Source organism: Carassius gibelio, chromosome A5 (assembly GCF_023724105.1).
Source record: "Carassius gibelio isolate Cgi1373 ecotype wild population from Czech Republic chromosome A5, carGib1.2-hapl.c, whole genome shotgun sequence".
In the NCBI taxonomy this organism is placed as follows: domain Eukaryota; kingdom Metazoa; phylum Chordata; class Actinopteri; order Cypriniformes; family Cyprinidae; genus Carassius; species Carassius gibelio.
This window is the reverse complement of record NC_068375.1, coordinates 27685772-27700047: the sequence shown is the minus strand read 5'-3', so window position 1 is coordinate 27700047 and position 14276 is coordinate 27685772. Positions and strand designations below refer to the sequence as shown.

At 38.9% G+C, this 14276-nt stretch overlaps 2 protein-coding genes across 2 annotated transcripts in view; one reads left to right on the top strand and one right to left on the bottom strand.

Annotated features, from left to right (window-relative positions):
- LOC128009087 (whirlin-like) overlaps positions 1-14276 on the bottom strand; it is a 51901-nt gene that overhangs the window by 29788 nt on the left and 7837 nt on the right. The window lies entirely within an intron of this gene.
- LOC128009129 (uncharacterized) lies at positions 6038-10274 on the top strand. Its single transcript, XM_052592928.1, has 2 exons — positions 6038-6928; positions 10143-10274. Exon 1 carries the CDS (start codon positions 6038-6040, stop codon positions 6923-6925), a length of 888 nt encoding a protein of 295 aa, XP_052448888.1. The 3' UTR covers positions 6926-6928; positions 10143-10274.

The window sequence follows — 14276 nt, the reverse complement described above, 5'->3', positions numbered from 1 at the left end:
CTCAAAGATATTTCTGTTTCTTCATATGCACATAGAAATCTTAAATCTTGTCTCCAAATCAGTCATTATAGGGATGTGCTATACTGTATATTAATAATATATAAGTTATCAGTTAATATTGTTAATCTGTACTGAGCAGAAAGTCCCTTGGAAAGGTTGGATCAAATCACTTGGAAGTACTTCCGACTTTTGGACATGCAACTCTGTGTTTGGGCTTCCTCAAAGCAGACAGAGGAGGATAGGAAGAAAGAGAATAAAAAGAAAAGCAGGGTTGCCTGAGTCAGTACTACAGACAGAATATGAACAATAACCACAGATTCTCTTTGGAGAAACTCTCTGACACTGACTTCAAATGATCAAGACAAAAAGGAAGTACTACAAAAATAAGAGACATATATAGAACATGCTGATCCTCATAATGCTTCTCAAACAAGATAAAAAAACATTCACTGGCATAAATGTATGAACAGCCAGACCCATGCAAGTGAATGAAATCCCTCTCGCTCACAGAGAAGCACCCATGTTGGTCATTTACTTGGATCTACATAAATGTTTAATTGGAGCGGAACGACACATTCAGTGTTGCTTTTTCTGTTGCTGCATGAGTTATGAACAATGGCATGTGTGTCCCACTTTAAAACCGCTCACACAAACACTTTTGAGAAAAGGTAGGCAGGGAGCTAAAAATACGAGCACCAACCTGTGCGGAGAGTTTCATCTGCAGCCTCTGAATGGAGCACTTGACCAAATGTTGTCAGCTACATAACAACACCTCAGTGTGCAAAAACAACAGCACGGACAGCTAGTAGAGCTACTGAGCAGATATCTTACATAACAGACAGTATGTGGGGAGTTTATAGCCATTAAGTAAGAGAGATAGAATAGGAGAGACTCAGTGTTGTGTGGATGTCCAACGGGTGAGTCACAGTATTCTATCTTGAGAAAGTTTAAGAGGGTTCAAAAAATGTTTTCTAAAATAACAGGCTTTTCAGATGTCCCACAGATTCGTCATTTCGCCAAACCTCATAAATTGAACTAGTTAACCTTACTAGAGACATTATAAGGAGAGGAGACGTACTACTCGAATATATTTGAAAGAGAAAGAAGTATCGCTAAATATGGCAGCTGTAGACCAACTTACAGTAAATAACCAAAGCAATGCTCAATATGGTGACTGTAGGAATGAAAATACTGTCTAAAGTGCCAATCACCTGTTTGTTTGCTCTAGAATATGAATAAGCATTACAGCTATATCAAGCTTAAAATGTTTTTTGGGTTTTTTTGAGTGATTTGAAATAAAGCAGCACAATATACAATATCAAACAATATCAAATTGTGCCTGATTTATGCAAGTGGAGCAATTTTGGATATTTCAGTAATTTCCCATTCAAGGAGATTAGAGTGTTTGCATGGCTGGATATAGTTACTACGTTTTCATGAAAGGATGCAGAGGTGAAAAAAAGTTAACTCAAAAAAAAATATTAAGCAGCACAACTGTTTTCAGCATTGCTAATTAAAAGACATTTCTTGAGCACAAAACCGTCATATAAGAATGATTTCTAAAAGATCAAAATAAATTAAAATAATAATATTATATAATATTAAAATTCAGCTTTGCCTTCATTGGAATAAATTACATTTTAAATACATTTACATTTGTAACAGTTATTTTAAATTGTAATAATATTGAAATAATTTTTTGATCAAATAAATGCAGCCTTTGTGATCAAAAGAGACTTCTTTCAAAAACATAAAAAAGGCATCCCAAACAACATCATAATTGACAGATTTTATTATGGAAAGTTATTATGAATGTTTCACCATTCAAGTAATCAGGAGCTGCTTGAAGATACTTGGAGGCGTTACCAAAAAAAGGGATGCAATCACAGCCTCACAGAACTAAATCATCAGTTTGAACTAATTCTTCCAGCTCCAGAGAGAAAGTAATACTCGAAATAGCAAAAAACATGGAGATGTAGGCAGATAGGAGAGAGAGTGAGAGGGAAAATGAGGGTGTCTGACAGGGCTTTAGTGAATAAACCATAAGCCAGTGTCTCTTCATCACAGAGGCAAAGGACACACCTGACATTTCTATGCTGAGCCTTAGCAGACTTAGCCTCTTCTTTGGATAAGAACATGTAAAAATCCTATTCCACACTCCTACCTGACCAGATGCCAACTGAGACCTGTTCTGACCTGGACATAATGAGTGGTGACACAGTTGGCGATTAATAAACAATGACCTCACACTCGCAGCCTTTAACATGGACGGGTCTGCTTATTCATTCTAATGAAATGCAAATCTGCCACCACAGTCGCGATCTCTATAAGATGACAGTAAAAGAATTTAAAAATGAAAACGATGGAAAGATTATAACAAAAAGGGTTAAAGTTTGGCTAGTTAGCGTAAGCATGTTTGCCCTGCTGGTAGATGCTGTAATGACACCATTATGGTGCTAAAAGGTATCTTTCGTCATTGAAATCCATTCACAATTTACTGTGTATTCTGATCAATCAAAATTCAAACTGCTTCATATATTTTATACACAGAGATGGCACACAATTGTATTTATATTTTTCCAGTCTGCCACTTTTTTCACAGCTACTATTGAAGGGACTATGTTTAGTGCCCCATCAGTATTGTTGTGATGCCATTTTTACCTGTAGCTCCAGAGTTATTATGCTGCCTTCAAGTGCTTCGGGTTGAGAACCACTGGTCTTGCACATAAGCTGCCAGCTTGCTTCTGGCAAAGCTTCAATTTTCTTGTCTAAAATAGATATGATGCCGGCTTTAAGGTTGGCTGTCAGTTGTCCGTCCTCATTCGATAGGGCCATTGATTCCTCTTTAATGAGTCGCAGCAGGGAGAAGAGATGACGTGGTGATCCTGATCTGTGATCTTGGCACGCAACATTGTAGCTGTATTCAGTTTTTAATTATAGTTATGCTTTCTTTTAAACTAAATTATGATAATTATTATTTACACTTAATTCAAATAAATATTTTTAAGAAAAATAACGAATACTTAAAAAAAATAATAATAATCCAAACGACGATGGGGACGGTGTCACAGTGGGAAAGTGATGTAACCGGTGTCACGGCTTAAAACCGGTTACACCGTCAACACCGTTTATCGCGGGCAGCCTAGCATGCAGCACAGTAAAAATAGGCTCGGTACGTAAACGATCACTGCACTGCTGCAGAGGCACCGCTCCTGGAACACACTGACGGGACACAACCATGTGCAGTGTGAACGCTGGAATCCGTTAACATGGGTGCGTAAAAAAATACGCAACGCATATAAACTGCAGACGGAGTACTGTGAAACAGTGTTAAGTGCTGCGCATCCTGCCCCTGACTAGCATTAAATGTCCATCACCGGATGACAGGTTTTGACCCAGCTAAATTGTGAAAGGGACTTCTCAACCATGAACAGGGTAATACAAACTTTTCACAATAGGATTTGCTGCTTTTAGCTATATGTTAAGCTATCACATTTAACAGTTAATGCATTTGCAGGACAAGACAAATATCCACAATAGGCTGCAAGGAGACAATCTTGCAGCATGCATGCGGATCTCAATAAATGGGCCAGATGTTTCTGACTTTCCATATCAAGAGACTCTGGAAATGTTCTTCCAGAAGCCCAGAAAGATACACTGCAGTGACAAAAGCTGCACACTTTGTGGATAAATTACATGTTTAGTTTAATGTACAGTTCAAATAATTATTCAGTTAATATATTCACTGCTGCCATTAAAAGAAACAATGGTTTCTCCAAAGGGCGATTGGGCAATGCACCACCAAAGGAAAGGGAGGGATTATTTTTCTTTTACATTCAACTACAGTGTTACACTAGCTTTCACTATTCTAGACTGTTTGTGCTGCCTCTAAATAGTCCAATCAGCATTGAGTCGTATTTTGTGTAGTACCGCCCCTTTTTGGGCGATTTCTGTCAAGTGCTCTCATAGACTTCCATTCAAATATAATTTTTTTCCAAACTGCAGGCACTGCAATGCAATCTCAAAACAATGAGTTCCGGGAGGGCTAGCCCTAACGTGCTTTCGCCATCGTGCGTAACCCGAACTTGTGCAATGACTGGTGGGAACAGTGACATCCAATAATATTTAAAAACTATTTTGAATTTTAACAACAAGAAAAAATGAAAAGCTACTTTAATATTTTCATCAAATGTGAAAAAAAAGAGATGGGGACAGCTATGCCTTTGGAATAAATTAAGGATAAATTGGCAATTAAAGAATTAGGACAACCAAGACTAAATGTAAACATCAAACAAGTATCTACATAGGGCGAGAAGCCATATAAACGAGGATTTTCGAGTACGTGGTATGAGCGGGAGAAAAAGGCTAGAAGGCTATGAAGTAGCTGACGCTTTATTCTGCTGATTAACTGTTGCATTTTGTTCCATCGTGAGAGTGTGATGGACATCGCAAGGAAAACTACAGGTGTCACCGAAATGCCTCATCTCTCGGAGAATGTGAAAAAACACAAAGAGCAAAGATGGGTATGGATAGTAGGGAGCAGTGTAATATAAGTGAGTAATTTAAGTAAGCAGTGTAAACTAAGTGAGGAATGTGATATAAATGAGCAGTGTAATATAAGTGAGGTGTGTAAACATTGATTTATGTGACTTCAATTATTTCTTATTAAAAAGTTTTTTTGGAAAAACCACATCCTGGGGTCAGTCTTTATTTGCTTGCTGAATTGTGTTAACACACATATAGAAACATAAGGAGAGCAAGATATTGATTCCTAATGTCAGTTTATTTTTAATTAATACTATAGTAGTTCAGTTCCCTTTACATCTTTAACTAGCCGTTAATTTATCAATTGAATGGGTGACCTATCCTCATTAATCGAGCAAACATTTGCCCCCGCCTTGAGAGAATTGTCAGGAGCCGCCACTGCAAATGAACACCATGACTCCTTTAAGTTACGGAGCCCCACACATGACATGCAAGAAAAAATAAATAAATTGTGCGCACAATTTACTAATTCGTTCCCTCACTGTACTAAAACGTACACACGATTACTATTGCATTCCCTCGATTTACAATTTTTTCCTGCATATCATGTGTGGGACTCCATATTAAGTGTTTGTGTCTGTGTTAACGACCCCCCCCCCCAACCTAGGGGAAAAACTGCATACTCTTAGAGTCTTTTTACAAATTGCATTGCCAAAAATAAGGCTACTTACAAAATTCTTAAATGACTGTTTAACTAAAGTAAAAATCTACTTAAGCACTTCTAATCTGCTATAAAACTACCTAATCACTGCATAACACAAATTCTCTGACTCTCACTTCATGTACTGTAAATTCACACTGCCTATAACACAAGACTACACAGCCCTGCAACAACTGTTTAGTATTAACAGTACTGTCAGTCACTATAAATTCAGGAAAGCTTTTCATCACCTTTTCGTTCAGCTTTTGAAAGTCATCTGACAGACCCAAGACTGGATAACACCTCCAAACAGCAAAAGTGTTTAACAGTGAAATGCAATAGTTAGAAAATGCAATACATGAAAGCCTTCCAATTTTCACTGTAAAGAAAAAAAAAATGAACCAAACCATCAATAGAGAGAAAGGGATATTCATTCAGGTAGGCGCCTGGGAGCTTTTTCTGCAGTGCGAAGTACTGAGTTAAAAATGGGTTTAAAAACTGGTTTCGTCACTTCACAGGCTTCGTCACTTCCTGTTTGCAGTTTGCTGTTGACGGCTGTGCTGCGTTTGAGCTCCGTCACTATATTCTTTTCATTGACTATTTTTAACTTAAAAATCAATTTTATACATCATTGTTTCCGTTTATATAACGCGTGAATATATCCTCTATTGTATTCTACAACAAAAACAATCAGAGCGCCTCGCTATCACTAGTTTTATTTTGATCTCCCGGGTCCGCTATTAGCTTTTAGCCAGTTAGCATCAGCAAGCGTGTTTGCTGCTAACTGCGCTTACATTGATAATACTCTATTCTCACACATTACCACTGCTGTACTCACTGTTACTTGCTTTAATGGCGGATGAATGTCTCCACTCTGTGCAGCTCGAGCTCGAGGCCGTGGGGAAGCAGATTCGCGACCTGGAACAGAGGCAGGCCAAGCTGAGAGAGCGGAGAGCCGCGCTGGAATCATCCCGGGCCGACGCTCACAAGTCCGGGGTAAGTATACAGCGTGCTGTTAACAGTCCCACCACGTCTACTCCGTGTGTTTCTCTGCGCAGGCCCGGTGCACCCAGGACGCGATCTTCCCAGATGTCCTTCACTGCGACGCCGGGACACCACGGACCCTGGGTGCATCCACAGCGGAGGACGCGAGCCGGGTCCCGGGCGACTACTTCTCCCCCTCCTGCCTTCGAGCTCTCCATCCAGAACCGCTTCGCTCCCCTCCGCGAGACAGGACGCGATGCTGTGATCATCGGAGACTCCATCGTCCGACACGTAAGTGCTACGTTAGCCGAAGGTAAAGTGCACACTCATTGTTTGCCTGGTGCTCGTGTTCTCGATGTTTCTGCGCAGATACCAGCGATCCTGAAGGACGGCGAGAGCCCCAGAGCGGTCGTGCTTCACGCCGGGGTTAACGACACCACGCTGCGGCAGACGGAGACGCTGAAGAGGGACTTCAGGAGCCTGATCGAGACGGTTCGCAGCACGACGCCCGCGGCGACGATCGTCGTGTCAGGACCACTGCCCACGTATCGACGAGGACACGAAAGGTTCAGTAGACTTTTTGCTTTAAATGAATGGTTGTTGTCATGGTGTAAAGAACAGAAACTGCTATTTGTTAATAACTGGAATCTTTTCTGGGAGCGTCCTAGACTGTTTCGCGATGATGGATTACACCCCAGCAGAGTCGGAGCGGAGCTGCTCTCTGACAACATCTCCAGGACACTTCGCTCCATGTGACTAGTAAGACAATTCTCAAATAACCATTATGATGAGTTTTGTTCTAACCGCTTAAATGCTAAAGGTACTTGCGCTGTAAAACCTATTAAGACTGTGTCTGTTCCCCGGATAGTGAGGTCAAAATATAAATATAATGTAGGATCTAGAAAAAATCTTATCGTAATTAAACCAGAAAAATGTAAAGTAAATGAACAAAAACAATTTTTAAAGTTTGGGCTCATAAATATTAGATCACTCGCACCAAAAGCAGTTATTGTAAATGAAATGATCACAGATAATAGTTTTGATTTACTCTGCTTGACTGAAACCTGGCTAAAACCAAATGATTATTTTGGTCTAAATGAGTCTACTCCACCAAACTACTGTTATAAGCATGAGCCCCGTCAGACTGGTCGTGGCGGAGGTGTTGCAACAATATATAGTGATATTCTCAATGTTACCCAGAAAACAGGATACAGGTTTAACTCTTTTGAAATACTTCTGCTAAATGTTACTCTGTCAGACATGCAAAAGAAATCTAATGTATCTCTTGCTCTGGCTACTGTGTATAGACCACCAGGGCCGTATACAGAATTCCTGAAAGAATTTGCAGATTTCCTCTCAGACCTTCTAGTTACAGTTGATAAGGCGCTAATCATGGGAGATTTTAATATTCACATTGATAATGCAAATGATACATTAGGACTTGCGTTTACTGACCTAATAAACTCCTTTGGAGTCAAGCAAAATGTCACCGGGCCCACTCATCGTTTTAATCATACACTAGATTTAATTATATCGCATGGAATCGATCTTACTGCTATAGATATTGTACCTCAAAGTGATGATATTACAGACCATTTCCTTGTATCGTGCATGCTGCGTATAACTGATATTAACTATATGTCTCAGCGTTACCGTCTGGGCAGAACTATTGTTCCAGCCACCAAAGAAAGATTCGCAAATAACCTGCCTGATCTATCTCAACTGCTAATTGTACCCAAAAATACACACAAATTAGACGAAATTACTGACAACATGGGCACTATTTTTTCTCTAATACATTAGAAGCTGTTGCCCCAATCAAATTGAAAAAAGTTAGAGAAAAACGTACTGTACCATGGTATAACAGTAATACTCACTCTCTCAAGAAATTAACTCGTAGTCTTGAACGCAAATGGAGAAAAACTAACTTAGAAGTTTTTAGAATTGCATGGAAAAACAGTATGTCCAGCTATAGACAGGCTCTAAAAACTGCTAGGGCAGAGCATATACACAAACTCATTGAAAATAACCAAAACAATCCTAGGTTTTTATTTAGCACAGTGGCTAAGTTAACAAATTACCAGATGCCACCTGATTCAAATATTCCACCAACGTTAAATAGTAATGACTTTATGAATTTCTTCACTGATAAAATAGATAACATTAGAAATACAATAGCGAATGTAGATTCTACAGCGTCTAACACTTCAGTTTCATCCATCGCACCCAAAGATAAACTGCAGCGCTTTACAACCATAGGACAGGAAGAGCTAAATAAACTTATCACTGTATCTAAACCAACAACATGTTTATTAGATCCTGTACCCACTAAATTACTGAAAGAGCTGTTACCTGTAGCAGAAGAAACACTTCTCAATATCATAAACTCGTCGTTAACTTTAGGACACGTCCCAAAACCATTCAAGCTGGCGGTTATCAAGCCTCTTATTAAGAAACCAAAACTAGATCCTAGTGTACTGGCAAATTATAGGCCTATTTCAAATCTTCCATTTATGTCTAAAATTTTAGAGAAAGTTGTGTCTGCTCAATTGAGCACCTTCCTGCATAAAAATGATATGTATGAAGAATTTCAGTCAGGTTTTAGGCCCCACCATAGCACAGAAACTGCACTTGTTAAAATTACAAATGACCTGCTCCTTGCGTCAGACCAAGGCTGCATCTCATTTCTAGTCTTACTTGATCTTAGTGCTGCGTTCGACACCATAGATCATGACATACTCATAGATCGATTACAAAACTATACAGGTATTCAAGGGCAGGCTCTAAGATGGTTTAGATCCTACCTGTCCGATCGCTACCATTTTGTTTACTTAAATGGGGAGTCATCTCATTTATCATCAGTAAAATATGGAGTGCCACAAGGATCCGTCCTAGGTCCCCTTCTATTTTCAATATATATGTTGCCCCTTGGTAATATTATTAGAAAATGCGGAATTAGCTTCCACTGTTATGCTGATGATACTCAGCTATATATCTCAACGAGACCAGATGAAACTTCCCAATTATCTAAGCTAACAGAGTGTGTTAAAAATGTAAAAGATTGGATGACACACAATTTTCTCCAATTAAATTCGGATAAGACAGAGATATTAATTATTGGACCAAAAAACACTACACAGAATCTTGTAGATTACAATCTGCAACTAGACGGATGTACTGTTACTTCCTCTACAGTCAGAAATCTGGGTGTTATATTAGACAGCAATTTGTCTTTTGAAAATCATATTTCCAATGTTACAAAAACTGCATTCTTCCATCTTAGAAACATTGCCAAGCTACGAAACATGTTATCTGTTTCTGATGCAGAAAAGCTAGTTCATGCATTCATGACCTCTAGACTGGACTATTGTAATGCACTTCTAGGTGGTTGTCCTGCTTCTTCAATAAACAAGCTACAGGTCGTCCAAAATGCAGCAGCTAGAGTCCTTACCAGGTCAAGAAAATATGATCATATTACCCCAATTTTACAGTCTCTGCACTGGCTACCTATTAAGTTCCGTATCAGTTACAAATTATCATTACTTACCTATAAGGCCCTAAATGGTTTAGCTCCAGCGTACCTAACTAGCCTTCTACCACGTTACAATCCATCACGCACCCTAAGGTCACAAAACGCTGGACTTTTGGTCGTTCCTAGGATAGCAAAGTCCACTAAAGGAGGTAGAGCTTTCTCACATTTGGCTCCCAAACTCTGGAATAGCCTTCCTGATAATGTTCGGGGTTCAGACACACTCTCTCTGTTTAAATCTAGATTAAAAACACATCTCTTTCACCAAGCATTCGAATAATGTATCTTTTTAATTGTGAGTGTAGTTGCATCTGTTCAAAGTTGCATTTTTATTCATTAGCTTGGGTTAAACTAATTTTACTTTGTTGGATCAGCAGCTATGCTAATGATGTCTGTATTTTGTTTCTATGTTTCGCCACGGGATTTACATCCCGTGGTAACTAGGATTTAAACAAGCTCCAGTCTGGATCCAGAACACCTGAGAAGAGATGATGCTGACCCTCAGAGGACCCCAGATGATGCTAACCTTGAATCAACAAACAGAACTAACAATTATTGCTAAATGTGTGACTGAATCATATAATAACTTAATAATATTGATAGTTCATCGTCTAGCTGACTACGTCTTGTATTATTATTATTATTTTTTCTAAAATCCTGTCAAATGTGCACAAACTACTAGCTACTACTAAATATTGTAGAAACATAATTTTCTGTAAAGTTGCTTTGTAACGATTTATTTTGTAAAAAGCGCTATACAAATAAACTTGAATTGAATTGAATTGAAAAAGTTTATCACAGGAATGTGGAACTGACTAGGTTGCTCCAAAATAAGGTAAATAAAAGGAGAGATAGATTTGCGGTCAACCTTCAATATGCATGGATAATTACCTTCCTCCACCATTTGCAATTGCTCTCACTCTCTCTGGAAGCATCATTCCTTAAAGGTGCCATATGCAAAAATTGAGGTAAAAATATCCATAACATGACCTACACGCATCAAAAGAATGAGAAGAAATAAGGGCTATGATGTCATTAAAAAAATGTCAAGTTATAGTGCTGCAGAGATATCAACCTTAATTAGCATTAGCATTATTAGCCCCGGCCCGACAGGTGTCGTAATACCAGTTTCGGCCATGGGAGGCGGTATGCGGGCAACATAATCACCAGCCAACCTACAATACACGAATAACTCGCACGGCTTGTGGGCGTGTACTTGAACCTGATGTCAATCATGTGGAAAGTACAGCCCACTAGTTAGTTTCAGTTAAGGGAAGAGAGCGTCACCCGCTACAGGGAAACAACCGCGCTCGGAAACACAAATCAAGAGTAAACATCGGCACTGCTTTTAATCACTGGAGACAACTGATGGACCTGAAAGAAATGAGGTTCGACTCCGAACTTGCAACATTTCTTTTGGATTGGTAAATTAGATGCAGTATTTCGCTAGAAGTTTGTTTTATATGTTTGTGTATTTGTTTTCGGGAAGTTATAACATAGAAATGTATCGAAGGCTGTTCGATAAACGTGCTAATGTTAGCGTTGGCTAACCGTAGCTGCGTTTGATATTTAGCTAGCTATAACTTAACGTTACCCATTTTATTATATAGGGCTGTGCATGTCTTTACTCATGTACATCTCATCAGTAAAGACGCTCCTGTAATAAGAAGTATATCTCCAGCACGTGTGTTCAGATCAGGGCTGCCACGTTTTCACAACAAATCCTGCCCAGTTGCTTCTCAAAACTAGCCCAATCCCGCTTCCAGAAGGTTCCCCAATAAAACATTGCTTCCCGGGGTTAAAATATACGTTTTTTAGCAGGGTTGCCTCGGTATAATTCACATTTTAGGGGCTAAAGATCACGTTATTTGTATTGGGGTCGCTGCGACCCGCAGACATGAAAAACAACCACCACAGACTTGGCAACACTGGTTGGCATTTACTACACAGAGCCTTAATTCACTGACAATCTACACAAAATCGATGTTAAAATCGCAGGCGATTCTTTGTCGATTTTGAAAGCGATTTTGTGTTAGTTGTCGGTAGACTACGGCTCTGTGTAGTAACTGCCGCTCCACCTGAACCAGTGTTGCCAAGTCTGCGGTTGTTTTTCATGTCTGCGGTTTGAAGCAATCACAATACCAATAACGTGATATTAAGCCCCTAAAATGCTAATTTTACCAGGGAAACCCTTCCCAAAAATGTATATTTTAACCCCGGGAAGCAATTTTTATCGGGGAACCTCCCGGAAACGCGATTGGGCTAGTTTTGGACTAGTTTTAAGAAGCAACTGGGCAGGATTTGTTGTGCAACCTGGCAACCCTGATCTGAACGCACAGGCTGGAGATATACTTCTAATTACAGGAGCGTCTTTACTGATGAGAGGTGCATGAAAATCGCATTCGATTTTTTGCACAGCCCTATTATTATATCATAACTAACCTGCTCTGTCTAGTCTGTTGGTCTCCGTGTCCTCTTTGCTTTGTGGTTTTTCTGTGCGTGAAAAAATTGATGTGTGGCGTGAAAGCGTGTGAAAAGAGTCAATTGCGTGTGTCTCACGGTGAATGCTTGAGAGTTGGCACATTAGTTTCCAAGCAGAATAAAGGACAGGTTGATTATTGCTGTTTAGCGTTTGTATTAATCTATGATGTGTCCCTGTTTGCCTACAGGGACATAAAAAATAAATTAAAAGTGATACGTGGACCAAGGTGTCTGAGATTGTTCATTTTAAGTAAAGGATCCTAATATTTCGTCCACAACAATATTTAATGAGGTTATAACTCCTTGTGGTTAGTCTGCACGAGATCAACAAGCTTGTTTGCCTTGCGGCCGCTTTAAATACAAAATAAGCATTCGATCTACATTAGAGCATCTGAGCACTCACAAATCTTTCTGCAGCGGCGTGAGCAGAGCAGTAAGAGCGATTTTTGACGCTCTCGACGCCGGCGGTGTGAACGCACAGTTAGGCTTCGGCTATGGCTGTAGTGTTGTTGTGAAAGTAGGGGCGGAGCATAGAGACTATGCCGTTTCTCGTTTGTTACTCTAGAGTAGACCAATTCACTTTATTGAGGCATACTGCCCCCATCTGTTATGGAATGTGGAGTATGGCTTGATTTTTTTTGCCAAACATTACAGATGGCACCTTTAAACTAATTTCAATCTCAATAAAAATACAAAAAAACAGCACTACTGTGCATCCTCGCGAACAAATCTTCTCATCTTACAAAAATCGTTGTGCTTCACTGCTGATTCACTCACATGATTCAGTGCAGTAAATGCAGAATATGCACAGTCAGGCACTTAGTCAAGATGAAGTATATGTTATTTCCAAGGTCAGAAATCAAACATTCTGATACCTAGAATTAGTCATCTGCATGCTGTGATTGATCAATAGTAGCAACAATAGTAGACGACTTTTCCAACTCATGAGTACAAAACAGTGGCACAGTGGATAAGACACATGCCTTTGGTGTGAGAGACCTGGGATTGAATCCACTGTGAGCAAGACACTTTACCCCAGAGGCGTGCGACCTCTGACATATGCATCAGCTAAATTAATAATAATGTAATAAATTTAAACAGGCAGGTGTCAGAAGAGCAGGTTGATCAGAAGCTGGTTGCAGTGCTTCATTTCACAGAATGTAAAACTGTTCTGGTAGATCGATCTTTAAACAAAGAGCAAAACGCCTTTCACTTCACAACAACTCGGCCATTCTAAAACACCCACAGTTTTAATTATACTTTGTAAAACATCAATGAAATAAATAACATTTACAGTACCAAACACATTTTTGGACACAAGTTCTCCTTTTGCATTATTACTATTTTCCACTGCCATAACACAAATGGTAATATGGGAAGTATGTAGTGAATAAAATTATTAAACAATACCAAAAGTAGCTTATAATTTTCTATAGTAGACATCAGCTCAAAAAATCCTGGCAATTTGTGGTCTAACTCAAAAAAAGAAAAAAAGAAAAAAAAAGTCACAATCATTGACAAGACATAATTATTATTCATCAACTTAAGAAATAATATGCATTTCTATTTGCCAATGATTAGCCAAAACACATTTAAAATTGCATGACAGAATAATGAAGCATGAGGTTTAAAGTGAGTGAACGGTAGAATTTGTATTTTAAATGAGTGCAGTAGATGTAGTCATTCTCCAGGGATAACAGGAGGAAAAAGAAGAGACATTGCACACATGCTAGCAAGAAAAATAAAATAAAAAAAGATGAATGTATGAACAGGCAATCTATGACCACAAACTCTACAAACATTCATGTTCTACAAGAAGGTAACTATAAAGAACAAGTTAAATTCCACCAGTGCAGACTAAGACCTACGGTGATCTCAACACACAAACAAAAAGTTGACCTAACTTAAATAAAACTAAAACACCTAAATTGATCTAACTAAAAAAGCTACTGAAAATTTTTGTTCTTATAAATAAATTTTAAAAACTTGTGAAATAAAGGACAAATAAAGATTGCTTAGCAATGTAAGAAGCTACAAACCTTGTTCTTTCATTATGATTGATTTTAAAATCCCACTACAGGTATTATTTGCCTATTA

Excerpts from the sequence above, each read along its gene's own strand:
- LOC128009129 (XM_052592928.1), top strand. The coding sequence starts at position 6,038 with ATGGCGGATGAATGTCTCCACTCTGTGCAGCTCGAGCTCGAGGCCGTG.